The sequence below is a fragment of the Pyrgilauda ruficollis genome, unplaced genomic scaffold (genome assembly GCF_017590135.1).
Source record: "Pyrgilauda ruficollis isolate IOZ18807 unplaced genomic scaffold, ASM1759013v1 scaffold194, whole genome shotgun sequence".
Lineage (NCBI taxonomy): Eukaryota > Metazoa > Chordata > Aves > Passeriformes > Passeridae > Pyrgilauda > Pyrgilauda ruficollis.
Genome location: NW_024518540.1, coordinates 196,617 through 210,480, shown reverse-complemented (window position 1 = coordinate 210,480; position 13,864 = coordinate 196,617). Strand labels below are relative to the sequence as shown.

The window sequence follows — 13,864 nt, the reverse complement described above, 5'->3', positions numbered from 1 at the left end:
TCAGCCCTGTCTCACAAATCCCGTGTCCCTGTGCCCAGGCTCAGCCCTGCCTCGCCTATCCCGTATCCCTGTGCCACAGCACGGAGGGCACCACCCGGGTGCCTGCAGCACACGGGAGCATCTCAGGTGGATAATCCCTCGGGAAAGGAGCTCTCAGAGCAGCACGGCTCTGGGCACACCTGTGCGGCAGCAGGGACACCCAGGTGACACCTGAGCAGCCCCGTGCCCACCCCTGACCCGTGCGGACAGTCCTGTGCGCCCTGGCCGGGAGCGCATCCAAGGCAGCGCTCAGGTGGGACGACCTTCCCAAAGCCATCCTCTGGCCCCAGCCCCTCCCTCACCTTTGGGAACTGAGCCCCCCAGCCCCAGAGAGGTGCGGGACCCGTGTCCCACCACGCTGCAAAGAGTTAAGCCCTGGCTCTGTTGATATTTCCAGCGGCTCCCAAAGCCGGCGGAGACGGGGAGCGCCCGGATTGGCTGCGTACGGCCGGTAGTAATTAGGATCAGATATCAAACTTCTGTCTTTGCTAAGACCCTTTCCGATAGTCGCTGCTCCCCGCTAGACGATGACATCAGCCAGGACACCCAGCTGCTGGTAGTAAACTCCGGGCGGGAGGAGGCTCCCGCTGGCTCCACGTTAATTAGTTCAACACAGCACAGGGGGAGCAGTCGGTGTCTGTGCAGGGTCAGTGCTGGATGGGACCAAATCTTACAAAGCCACTTGCTGCTCCTTGCCAGCCGGCTGTAAAAGCACCCCGAGAGTCCAGGAGAGCTGGATGAATCCTGAGCACCAGGCACGGTTTGGTCGGCTTTTCCCTGTGGAGGAAGTTAATGGTTTAAGTGAGGGGCGTCTGGATCTGGTCCCCGAGTCACCATGACTCTCCTGGGATCTGAGCACTCCTTGCTGATTCGGAGCAAGTTCAGATCAGGTAGGGAAAACCTTGAGATTTCTCTTAAAACTTCTCTCTCTGTCAAGCCGTAGGCACAGACTGTTTTGCATTAAATGTTCGGAAGCAGCGTGTGAGCAAAAGACTCGAGGGGTTGTGGAGCTGTCACGGCTTTGCTCTTACAGAGGCTGTTCCACAAGTGGAGAGACTCATCTTCCTTCTTCTCTCTTGCTTCTTTTCCTCCTGGTTTTTCACTGTCTTTGATTTATGTCTGTGGTTGATTTCGGTAAAACTGCAGCTCCCGCTTCTCCTGCTCTGGCCCTGCTGCGAAGGATTTGGGCAGGAAGCCAAAAGGGCATCTGGGATAAACAAGGTGCCTAATGCTGTCCGTATATTCCAGGTGCTCTTGTGGGTCTGGGTGGGATAAGCACGGAGAGGACGGGCCTGACACCCTCTCTGACAGGCAGGCAGCCGAGCCTGTTCCGTTAACTTGTGACTAATTGGAGAAAAATGAATTTGAAGAAATGCGTCATTTTTAGAAGTAAAAATAACAAATGGAACATGAAAAGTATTTAAAGTGACATCATCAGAGAAATAAAACCAGAGGCGCACCATTGATTGCCGCTCGCGGAGGGCTCGCAGTAAAACATGCCTCCAGCTCGTGAGGCAGGGGAAGCACCAGGCAGGGGCTTCTCCAGGGACAGTCACTGAGTGAAGGTGAGTGAAGGTGAACTATGGGACAGTCGCTTCTAGAGCAGCCCCTCTGCTGGATGTTCATGCCTTTAGTCACTGGCTGCATCTATAGTAAGTATGCTCTCCTTGGGACCGGGTGTCTTGACTTGTTGTTTTGTAAATTTCAACAGTAACGCCAAAAAAAAAATTGTTCTCAAGGTGCTTTCTCTGACCTTCCTGGAGGTGCAGTTCTCCCTGGGAATATTATCTGTGAGGATGTGCAGATAAATCAGCTGCATGTGCTGTACGGGATGCTTTAAATGCAGGCAGGGCAGTCACGTTGGAGCATGCACCCGCTCTGGCATGTCACCCACGCCGTGTGTGTTTTTGCCTCCTTACTCATTGTAGATAATGAAATGGGAGATTTATGGTACTGATGGGAGACATGAGTGCTGTTATCAGGATCTCTTAGATAGCTGGGTGGTCAACTTAAACTTTGTTTTCTCAGCAAATACAAAGTTGGCAATTGGTTGAAAACCCCAGAGTGTGTGTGCAAACACAAGTGTCCTAGTCTGGCTGAATTATACAAAGCCTTGGTCCAGGTCTTTGGTGTGGTTTCCATATCGCTCTGATCTTACATTTCATTAGATTAAGTCATTCCTTAAATTTTGTTGGTATATTATGGTGCACTGCTGTTCATTTGAAAAAAATCTCAGTCTGTAACAATTCCTCCAGCATGTACAAAGCAACACTGCCACCTCCCTGAGGAGCGGAGGACGGGCTGTGCATTGTCCCTGCATTCTTTTCAAATGAACCAGGATTGTTTTTAAGGCTCATTTCTGGTTTATTTGTAAGCTGGCTTTATTATGGAACCAACAGCGGGCCCTCTAAACATATTTTTCAAATGATTCTCCAGGAAAAGTAAACTTTGTGGGTCTTTGCATCCATAAATTCTCGTGCCTTTCAGCATTTCTAGGACAGTTAATTTGTGGGGCATTCTTTGGTTCATGATTTATTCCCACAACTGCTATCCCTTGCTATGGCCTGCTGAAAGGCAGCCTTCCCATTTGACAAGATTTCTCTGCCTGTTGATTTTGTTGGAGCTGGGCTCACCAGCATCCCAAATGAGTGTCTGCACCTTGCTGTCCCCAAGGCTGTGACCGCTGGTATCGTGGGACATGGCCACAGCACAGCCCTGGTTGTCACAGTGTGGGGAGGGAGGAGATCAGGATGCTGAGAAACCCAAATAAGTCAATAAAGCAGCTTTCAGTCTGCGCTGGATTTTTAATAACACGAGGAACAGAGAAGAAAAAGCTAATATTTAATGGAACATCTTTTATTTGCAAAGCCTCTGTGGCTGTTTCCCGTGGTGTCCCTGCTCTGTGTGCAGGCTTTGTCAGCTGTGAAGCCCCACAGGGATGGCAGGAGGTGCAGAGCTCTGATTTACCATCCTCCACTCGCTTGGAAGAGGGCTGAGCGCCTCAAACAGCCCATGGGCTGTGCCCCACACTGTCTTGCATGGCTCAGGGGCTGTGACAGGGGACAGCAGCAGTTCCAGAGCTGTGTAGCCTGCACAGAGGCAGGAGGGATCAGCCCCAAAAATGCCAAGCCCCAAGGAGCCCTGCTGAGCCGTGCTCCATCGCTTTGGGGACGCTCCTTGGCCAGCAGGTGTGAGGCTCTGTTTGCTCCCCAGGTTTGGGAAGGATTAGCTGTGCTCCATGACTCATGATGAGTCTGAATCCCTTTTGAAGGATTCCAGGCCAATATTAAAGAAGGCTGAAGTAAATCTTAATAACTAAACTTTTGCTGTCTCTCGCTGGCCTGCGCACGCTGAGCAGCTGAAGGAGTTATGTGAGTGCGTTTAGAGGAGCTGGAGATACATCACTTGTTGTTTCCTCCTCCCAGAATCCCTTTGATCTCTGTGTTATGCAGAAAGTGGAGCAAGGAGGTGGCAGCTAGAAGATGGTGGCAGTGGTGTGGCTCCAGGGTCAGCTCTCCTGTCCCTCACTTCTATCCGACAGCATCAGCAGCAAGCAGAAGTGTGTTTATGCAGGAAAGGCTGCTGTGGTGGTGGCTGTGGCTTTTCTCAGCGTGCCCAGCCATCATCCCTTGAGTGCCACAGTGGTTTCTGCTGTTCTTGTCTCCCCAGTGGTCCCAGTGAAGGACCAGCACAGCTGTGCCATGAGGAGGGACAGTGGCTATCCCAGTGCCAGGCATTGAACTGCCCCAGAGGAGAGAGAAAATCACCACCACGCTGCAGTCCTGCAGGGTCCTGCTTCCCTTCCTCAAGGAGCTGTGTGCCTCTTTATTTTGTCTATTTGGCCAAAGATAAATATTCTGATCCCAGGTCATCCTGACAAATTTTGCAGGAATTTGCAGGATGATTCTTCAAGTCTGCCATGCTGTCCCATACGATCCAACTATCAATGGGATTGCACTAAATCAACAGGACATGGAAGTGCTGTTCCAGAAACACATTTAACTCTTCCCAGAGATGATCATTTATGGGATCTCTTGCTCTCAGTACAAACCAGTTGTCCTCCAGCAGTGGAGAAGCTTTGGCATCAGACAAAGCAAACAAAGCTGACAAATGCAGATCCAACCTTAGCCCTGACCTTTTTTTTGTAGCTACATGGAAAGAGCTTACAAGGCCAACATCTGCCTAACTTCAGTGGTAATTCAGATAATTGGTGAGAAGTGAAAGTTTAACATTATAAATAAGGCTCTGCATGGCTTGGCATGGGGTACCAAGACCTAATTGTGTACACATGGGTGTGGGTTTGCAGAGAAGACTTGCCTGGCTCCATGGAGGAAAGAATTCCTGCTTACACATAGGGCCTGAATGAAACTGAGATGGGAGAGGAATTTATTCTGTCTGCCTCCGGTGGCCAGAGCGATTTGGACCAAAATCAGCAGGTCAATAAAGGCAGAAGAGAATAGGTCTTGGTAGGGTGTTTGGCCAGGCGTTTTGGCAGAGCCTTTATTTTGATTTTCCTGGTGTCCAAAGATAAAGCATGCGCCTGTGTTTCCTCTCAGATCATGAACTCATACAGGTCACAGTCAGTGTGTGTGTGTGTGTGTGTTCAAACCATGGCTTTGCTGCAGCTGCTGAGGCAGTTTTCTGAAGTTTTTGTAAAACACTGACTTGGTGTAGATCAGTGTGTGCTTGGTTTCATTTTTCTGGCATCTTATCCTTCAGTGTTTTAATGGGCAGTCAGGTTTCTTTGTCAGTCAACCATGTTGTAGCACAGATCAAAACTCACTGTGCTTCAGGGGATATTGTCCAGGCTGCTCATGGGGGTGCTGAAGGGGTGACTCCAAGGGGAGAGCCTTCTCAGGACCATGGTGAGGTTGGGGTTGCACATCATGATGGATTCTGAGGGATTTCACAGCTGGTTGTGCCCATTTGGTGGTCTGGGCTCCTTGCTAGCCAGCTGTGCTAGCCTAGTGTCTCTTCCAAGGTACCTGAAGACCTGGATTTGGGGTTAGAAATGTACTTCTCACCCATGTAGAGATTTTCAGTGCCGTCTCCCAGGTAACACACACATTTGCAGCACATCTGTCTGTTAGAAGTAAAATGCTCCCAGCTCTGAAGTCATCACAGGCAGAGATAAAGCAGTGCCCACCTGGGAAACGATGACCAGGGCTCTCCTGGCTGAACAGTGCCATTTCCAGCTTCATCTCTGCTCACACAGGTCCTACAGAGGTCATGTTAAGGATAGCATGGGCCTGGAGACACGATGTTACAGAGAAATCTCCTTGTGGCTCATGGCTATGGGCAGAGCAGACGGGCTGAGATCCATGGAGGGGCTCAAGACAAAGTCTGGTCAAGGTGGTTTTGCAAAACAGCAGCTCCAGAAAAGTCCTGTGAGACCCTGCTGTGGCAGCACCAAGGGGGCTGGCTGGCTTGTCACCCACTCAGAGCCACTCTGACACAAATCTCCTCAAGTCATGCATCCTATTGCATGAGGAGATCCAGACTGAGATGAATATTTGGTGGCTGAAGTAACTCTTTCAACTGTTGAGTGTGTGCTGCTCCTGGAAGTGGCTGGTACTTGCATTGGCTTGTCCTCACATTATTTGACAGCATAAAATTTTCCTCCTTGCCCTGTAGCTTAAGGATGGGCCAGACTTGAGGAGATTTGTAAGCTCAGCATGACCCATGATGAACTCCCTGTGCAGGGGAGTGACCTGCCCATGGAACTGCTCAGCTCTCACACCAGAGCACTGCGTGCTGACATTGCAGGGTCACAGCCTTTCTACCCCTCAGCACAAAAACCCAAACTGGAGACCTTTTCTCCTCCTTTATGGAGGGGCTTGACAGCTGGCCTGCAAGCCAAGTTGAGTTCATAGAAGAAATAACAATTGATGATTTTCGAGTCTATCCATAGCAAGGAAGCAGACAAGGCCGTCAGCATGGAAACAGATTAGAAAAGATACATGAACATTTTTGTAAGCTAGGCTACGTGCATAAGTAGATGTGTATTCATGCCTTATTAAAAACTTTTGCCAATTATACTGACGCTAATTGCTTTGCACCAATGAATATAATGTTGTGATGTAGTTAATGACTTAAAATCATGCTTTGTTAAGAGTATATAAGCTGGAGAACACACACAATAAAAATTTTTTCTTCTTAGACCCTAATCACGTGCATGTATGTCACATCCAACCTAACAGTAACACTCCTCACGCAAAATTATCATTCCATAGTCGCAGACCCCTCTGTGGCAGTGTCTCAGTAGGGCAGGAGGCAGAGGAGGGGCTGTGAGGTGGAGCATGGACCAGCTGCAGGGTGGGGATGCCCCAGCCTGTGCCCTGCTCCCTGGCAGGCACTGGGATCTGGGATTCTGGAGGATCTGGGTGCCCAAGTGCTGCTCCTGCAGTGGGAGAGCTGTGGCAGCGAGACCCACAGGTTTTCATCACTCCTTGCAGCAGGGCAGATGATGAATCCTACACCCACCGCACGGGAAATCATCATCGCCTTCCCAGCTATGCTCCAAGGGGATTTGTACCCTCTCCTTTTTCTCCTCACCAGCCTGGCTGGCAGCTGCCTGCTCCAGGGGGCTGCTGAATTGTTTGTTTGCTAGGAAGGGCTGTGAAACAAGCAGGAGCAGCAGGGAATGTGGGCCCTGAATGCACAGACTGTTGGAATCCCCTTGCCTGTGTGGATGTGGCACAGCACTCGGCCTGGCTGTGTCGGAAGTTGGAGTGAAATGGTGCAAATAATTTGGCACCCGTGGGAGCTGTGAAGGGAAGTGATGGAGGATCCTCACTCGGGATATTTTACAGCCTGCTGGGGCACTGCTGTGTCCTTGGCAGGGTGGTGTGTGTGAGTGGAGAAGGCTTTGCTGTCTCTGATTCCTGTTCATAATTGATGTTTTGTGTAAATTGCCTCAGCTGAAGGCAGGTTGCTCTAATGCCTGGGACACTGGAGCAGGACTAGGAGAGTAGAGAGCCATTCTTGGGTGAGTGGCAAATTGCTTTTGTTCTTGGACAGTTTCTGACCTCCCTTAGCTCACCTGTTCCATAAAGATCCATCTCCCTCAGGGAAAGTGCCAAGCTCTGCACAGTACTGTGAGCAGTGACAGAGAAGGTTCTGTGCAGAGAAACTGGGGTACAGCTCACCCTGGGTGAGACCCCAGCCAGGAGCTGGTCACCTTTAACCTGGCTGCACGGCCCAGGAGGAAACACAGGCATTCCCAGAGCAGGAACTGTCCCATTTGGTTTTGAGGGTCCCTCAGGGGATGACTTCTGCAGATAATTGGGTGCAGTGTAGGTACCTGAGAGTGAGGGTCAAAATCCATGTCCACAAGCAGAACCAGCACCTACTGAGGGTGGTGCCATGGGGCAGAGGAGGGTTACAAACCCCCCTGGCAGCAAGGTTTGCCAGTGACTTCAGCCACCAGCTTCAGCCTGCGTTCAGAAGAGCAGCACACACACAGACTTTACCACATACTGAAGGCTACATTTTTCCCTCACAGCAAGAATCTATCTTTGGTGTCCAAAGAAGTGCTGGAATTTGGCAGGAGATCATTGTCCCATAGGAAGCCTTCACTAAACATTTGCTCTGAATGTGAAACATGGCTTGTACAGAGGACATGGAAAAGTCACAAGCTATGGCATCTCAGGGAGCCCCATGCTTTGGGGACTGCTCTGGGAGGGATTATTTTTCAGCTCCATCCCACATCCCAGGAAAGCTGTGTTGTAGACATGAGCTCTTGGCAGAGCAGGTTGCTCCCAAGGACAAAAATGCTGTTCTTGACTTTCTTTTCCTTCCAACCCCAGCTCATTCCGGGCAGCTGAGGAGAAGCAGCCTGGGGCTGTGCTGGTGGGCAGGGAAGTGTGTGCTTTTGTTGTGACTGAGGTGTCTGTCGTTGTGGCAAGCTGTACTGAACTTCCAGCAGGAAAGCAGGGAACTGAGCTTTGTGTTTTACCTTGTGATACAGGTGTCCTCTCAAAGACAAATTTGCAAAACCAAAGGTGTAGAATAAGACCCTAACTCAAGGGCGTGGTTCCCAGGGTGATGGGATGAGCTGAATTGTTCACAAGGCTGGTCCAGCAGCAGCAGGGATCAGTGCCAGACCTGTGTGCCTCACACAAACCCTGCACCTTTGTCCCTGTTCAATCCTGCCCCTGTCCCTGACACTCTCTCTCTCTCTCACAGTTTTACAGCTCCGGCTCCAGCAGAGAAGGACCCGTGAGCAGCTGGCAGACCAAGGCATCATGCCACGTGAGTATCTTTTCTGCCTTCTTCATCCTGGTTCAGAGGGCTGTGCTCATCCTGGGCACTGCTGGGGCACTGTGTGGCACCAGCTGCCTGCTCAGACCCTACAGCTCAGAGCTTCCAGGGGCACTGCAGAAATGTGATGGTCCCTGGTGCTGCACAGTGCATTTATCACACAGACTGTAATGGCCCTGCTCAAACTGAAGTCAGGAGAGATGCTTACCATCCAAAATTTCAGCTGCAGAGCTCCCCGTCCCAGAGGTGTAACAGGACAAGCACATCCAGCTCCAGCAGAGGACTTACAAAGCTGTTCACAAGGCAAGCACAGAAAATCTCCTGTCCTGTAAAGGCCAGGAACCTCTGTGACAGGACAAGGAGGAGGATGAGGGGGCTCATTCCAGGAGGCTGGGGAGGAAGGCAGCTCTGGGAACTGCCCAGGCAACCCCTGGAGGACAGGGACATACCCAGATCTGTGCCAGGCAGGGCCCCACAGGGCAGAGCTGTCAGTGCCCACCTCAGGCCATGGGGGCTGCTTGCTGCAGGGTGACAGATGTGTTCCCCTCTGACCCCACCCTCCCCTGCTCACCTGGCATTCCAGCTGAAGGACAAACCCCAGGACAGCGTTCTCATGAAATCATTCTGCACCAGAAAGTCAGTTGCTAGAGCCCAAAGAGCCAGTGAATGAAAACCATCCCCTTCTGCACCTGCAGGTGCATCATGAAAGCTGTAGCAGCACTGGAGAAAGGATGTTGGGAGCTCAGCCCTGCTCAGTGGAATACTCCATCCTGACCTAGCTCAGGCTCCATGTGCAAATCTGGGCTTACCTGGGACCCAGGTAGAGGATTATCCTTTCTGTCTCATCAAGGACCCCTTGGGTTCACTGCTGAGATCACAATTTTCCAGAGGCTGTGTCACTTCTGTCTCTTCTGGTCGCCCTTGCAGACTGTGATGGAGCTCCTGCCTGAGCAGCAGAACGTCACCTCTCTAAGAGCATGGCTCTGGCACTGCTTGCTGCACCCTGTCCCTCCCCTGTCCCTCCTGGAGGATTGTGCTGAACAACAGACTCCTTCTGAGGACATTCTTGTCAGCACCAGGAACCAGGAAAACTTGAGCAGGATGACAAAAATCATGTCAATGATTTTAAGACTGATAAACGCATACTTTCATTTTTTCACCTGCTTCTTTCTTTAAGCATCCAGATTTTATGCTGCCTGCCACGAAAGGGCAGGCCCTTTGATCACAAGACTCCAGGAGCTGAAGCTTTAGAAAAAATGCTGTGATATTTGTTAGAACAATGCAAAAGCATGGGGCAGCAGTGCTCCCTGAGATGTTTGTACACCTGGGGCTGCTCTGCAAGGCTGCACTGTCACACGTGGCACCCGACACCTCCAACCTTACACATTGCAAAGTGTTCAGCCAAACATATTTGATGGCAACTGAAGGGTATTTTCCTCTTACTTACAGCTTCTTTGCACTCCCAACTTCTAGGCTGACATTTTGCAGTCTGGTTTCTGTCCAAGAAGACCATTTTGGGAAACTTGAGCACGGTTCACTCACTGAAAGTAATAGAAGAAAAGGCACTTATGCCATTATAAAAACAAACACGCAGAATTTAACTGCTGAATTTGACATCAAGAGGAAGTGTCAGATGTTAGCATTTAATACATGGGAGCCCCAGCCAGTTTCCCCACGGCTTGGGCATGTGCAGACATTCCTTAGGAAAAACAAGTCTTTATTAACCGTATCTTCCCATGCCATGTTGGTTCTGAGGACCAGCAGGTGAGTCCCCCTGGCTGTGATGGACTGCAAAAATAGCTGTGCTTGAAGGCCCTCCTGCTGTACACAGCCACCACCTCATCCTCACTGAAACCTTGAAACAGCTGTCCCCAGGTGATCAACACCACACACAGCACCCCTGCCCCGTGCCCCCAGCCCCTCACCCATTTCATGCTGAAATCTCATCCCCTGAGAAGTTCTCTGAACTGCTATTGCTAGCAATGTCTTTATTTGTTCTGCAGACTGGCACAAGCTGCAGCACCCCCATAATTCCTCCAAAAATCTTGGTAAATTACTAAACTCTGCAGCACTTTCCTCTGGAACAGCACAGCACTTGGTCAGTGCCTGTAGCACACTGCCAACGCCAGTACCTCACATCAGCAGGGCTGGGAAAGTCATCTCTCTTGCTAACTCCATTTTCTCATGTGCACTGTTTCATTTTGCTTCTGATTAAAGCAGCTGTCACCAGTGCTGGTGGCTGCTCACTGGAGCGTGGCACAGCAACACCAGCTTGTCTGTCTGTCTGTTTGTCTGTCTGCTTTCCAACTGGCAGGAGTAGGAATGTGCCTTCTGTGGTTTGCTGTCATTCACTGGGTGTTCCAGGGGCTGCCTGGGTGTTGACTACCAAAAGTCAATTTAGAGGGCCCCTAAAGCTTTCCTGTTTCTCCCCAGTCTTCTTTTCATCCTCCCCTAGACTGATGGAGGATAACAAGGCTTGCATGAAAATAATTTCTGTCTTTATTGGATCCCATTCAGAAGATGGAAAGAGAATTTCTGTTGCCAGACAGAGTTGCAGCAGATTATTTCTGTGGGTCAGGACACCTTCCCCTTCCTTGTCCCAATGGGAACAGTTAGTTTTGTCTGCTTACACAGACAGAAAATAATTTTTGTAGGATGTGAGCAGTATTAACCCCTTAACCATGCAAATTCTGCCTCAGTTTCTACTGCACCAGAGTAAAAAGGGAAATGTGCAAGATTCTCCATGACTGCAGTACAGGCTGCTCCATGGGACTGGTGTTCACTGGTCCCAGAGCCACCAGGGATTATTTGCCTATTTTTGGGAGCACCACTGGGCTAATCCTCCTTGAAATCAGAAGATGCTGAGGACATGGAGGTCCCATGTGACACAGCTGCTTCTGAGCAGGGGACAGGACAAATGTCAGTCATGGTCAGTGACAGGAGAGGGACAAAGGGCCACCTGGCAGTGCCTCACTGGAGGCTGCACCAGACCCAAGAGCTGAGGCAGGTATTAATTCTCCTGCTGACCTCAAGCCTCAGTCACCTGCAGGTTTTACTTTCAGCTGAGGTCCCTCACAGGTGTTTGCTCCTCCCAGATCTGTCTTCTGGAGCTCTGGTGCCTTCCACCACCTGCAGGGAACATGACAGGGAAAAGGTTTCTCTGCTCTCTGACGTGTCCCACAGAGCACTGTGTTTCAAAGCCTGCACCCCTCCCTGCCCACGTGCCTCCTGCTCTCCCCATGCTCTCCATCGCCCCTGCTCTCCTGCCATGGACTGGCTGAGAGCATGGGATTTCCCAGAGCTTTCCTGAGTTATTTTTAGTCAGCACAATAAAGAGAACAGCTAGTTTGTGTTGCTATTTTTATGGCACTCATTAAAATGCTGTTGCTGAATATCCTGGTAGCTGCTTGCTTCCGCTCCTGTGCTGACTGCTCCTCTTTCTTTCCTGTTGCAGCACTGAAAAGCCCATCTGCATTCCATGAACAGCGAAAAAGTCTGGAGAGAGCCAAGGTAACTCCTGCAGCCGTCCCAAAGAGGAACACATGGGCTTGCTTTGCATGAGGCACGGGGTTTGGAAGCACCTTCCACCACTGTCCCCTCCTCTGGCACCCTCCACGCTGGCCCAGTGGCCAAGGATGAGGGGCAGGGCACCTCCTCTGCTTCCAGAAATGCTGCCAGGCTCACCAATGCTCTGGAGCACCCTTCTCTGAGCAGGGATGGTTTTAAAAAAGGGCAAATGGGGCATCTGTGCGCTGAGCATCTGTGGGGTTTTACAGCAGGCTGTGGGCAGGGCAGGGTTCAGCATGGCTTTGTCAGTCCTTGGAGCTGCTGCTTCCCCCCAGGGTCACATCCACAGCCTGCTCCTCCTGTGCTGGCTGCTCTGCACCCCTGGCAGCGAGGTGAGAGCAGGGAACAGGTCAGACAGTGTGCAGGGGGAATGCAGAGGCCACCTGCAGCCAGTCCCCAGGGAGCTCACACTTGTCACCAGGCAGGAGCTGTGGCTTTCGGCTCTGCAGTGCAGCTTGGCCATTAGGACACAACATCCAAGGGGGAAAAGGGGCAGGCTCCCACCCACCCCAGGCTTCCCTAAACACTGCCAAAGGCAGTAGCCCATTCCAGAACACTTTGAAATTCTGTGATCTGATCACTTTTTGGGAAATCACATTGGTTTTCCAATCACCAACAATGCAGCCGTGATCACGCTGGAGGGATGATCCCAGAAAGGGAAGCAATTAATCATGCAGGTTTTGCTTGAACACAAGAATTTGTTCCATTAATCTGCAAAATGTGCTTGCAGTCACATAGGAAAGAGCTTTGCAAGGAAGAATGATTGTGAAATACAGGGAAGTGCTCTTCTGAACTTAAACACACTCCAAATCACTTGCCCCAAGTCCCCCGTGGTAATAAATGGCGAGCATAAGAAATACAGTATGACTCTGAAAGATTAGTATGCTTAAAAAATTTCAAGCAATCCAAAGTATCCTTGAAGTGTCATATATTTTACAGTTAAAGTATACATTTGTGTCTCTTTGTCTTTCTCTTCAAAAGCTTTCACTGGCTAGTTGCCTGGGGAAAGGGGAAGGATGGTCTAGTCTATCCCAAACCACGGGCATGTTTAGAAAGTGCTAATGAAGACACTGAGCACAGCCCATAATAAACATTATTCCCTTGCAAAGCTGCCCTGCTTAGACCTGGGAAGGGGAAGATCAGCAGCTGTTTCCAGACAGTTACTCCAAGACATTTGTTGTTTAGCTGATATTCCCACAAGCTGATGTTGTGCAAACAGAAAGCAGATAACTGTTCATGTGTTGTGAAAGCTCCTCTGCTTCAGCTGATGTTAAAAAAGCTCACATCTGAAGGGTTCATCATTTGCACCCCAGAGGCACAAATGCAGCTTATTAACAGCCAGGGTCCAAAGGAACTGCAGTCACAGCAGGAACACAGCTGTGGGACAGCAGCTGGAGCTGAGCCCAAGTCAGGACCTGATCTAAGGATTAGCTGGAAATGCATTATGTGAGTTTAAATGCACTCAGGTGCAGACACCAGCTTGCTCTGACCTGGCACAGGGACCAGGCAAACCCACACATGGTCCAAGCACGGGATTGTGTTGCTGGAAATAAGCTGTGAAAAATATGGGGGAAGGGTAAGGCGTTGTAAAGACTTTAGTAAATAAAATGTCTATTATTTGTTTAAACATGTCACTGGCTATGTTAGAGGCTGGCAGCAGGCCAGCACAGCAGACTTTGATGTCCTATAATAGATTCCTGGGGTGGAGGACAGAGAGCAGGCTGGCTTTCCTGGGGCTGTCTGGCTCAGCACACAGGGGCTGCAGGGTGGCTGTCGTGGCTCTGCCCCAGAGCAGAACAGCCCCACTGGGCAGGTCACAGAATTCACAGAGTCACAGAATTCAGAGAATTCACAGAATCACTGGGTTGGAAGAGACCTTCAAGATCATCGAATCCAACCCAGCCCAACACCCCAACTAAACCCTGGCCCCCAGTGCCACATCCAGGCTTTGTTAAACACACCCAGGGATGGGGACTGCACCACCTCCCCAGCAGCC

General features: G+C 50.5%; 1 protein-coding gene across 13 annotated transcripts in view; it reads left to right on the top strand.

The window, feature by feature from the left end:
* MYOCD (myocardin) overlaps positions 1-13,864 on the top strand; it is a 92,826-nt gene that overhangs the window by 61,451 nt on the left and 17,511 nt on the right. For 4 of the 13 annotated variants that reach the window (XM_041465896.1, XM_041465895.1, XM_041465900.1 and 1 more), the window contains exons 2-3: positions 8,227-8,292; positions 11,756-11,811. In XM_041465896.1, the coding sequence (XP_041321830.1) occupies positions 8,286-8,292; positions 11,756-11,811 (63 nt within the window). In that variant the 5' untranslated portion in view covers positions 8,227-8,285. Of the gene's footprint in view, positions 1-545; positions 930-1,336; positions 1,605-1,626; positions 1,692-8,226; positions 8,293-8,996; positions 9,122-9,804; positions 10,066-11,755; positions 11,812-13,864 lie in introns of those variants that run through there. The other 9 variants (XM_041465905.1, XM_041465898.1, XM_041465904.1 and 6 more) reach the window with 8 other exon arrangements.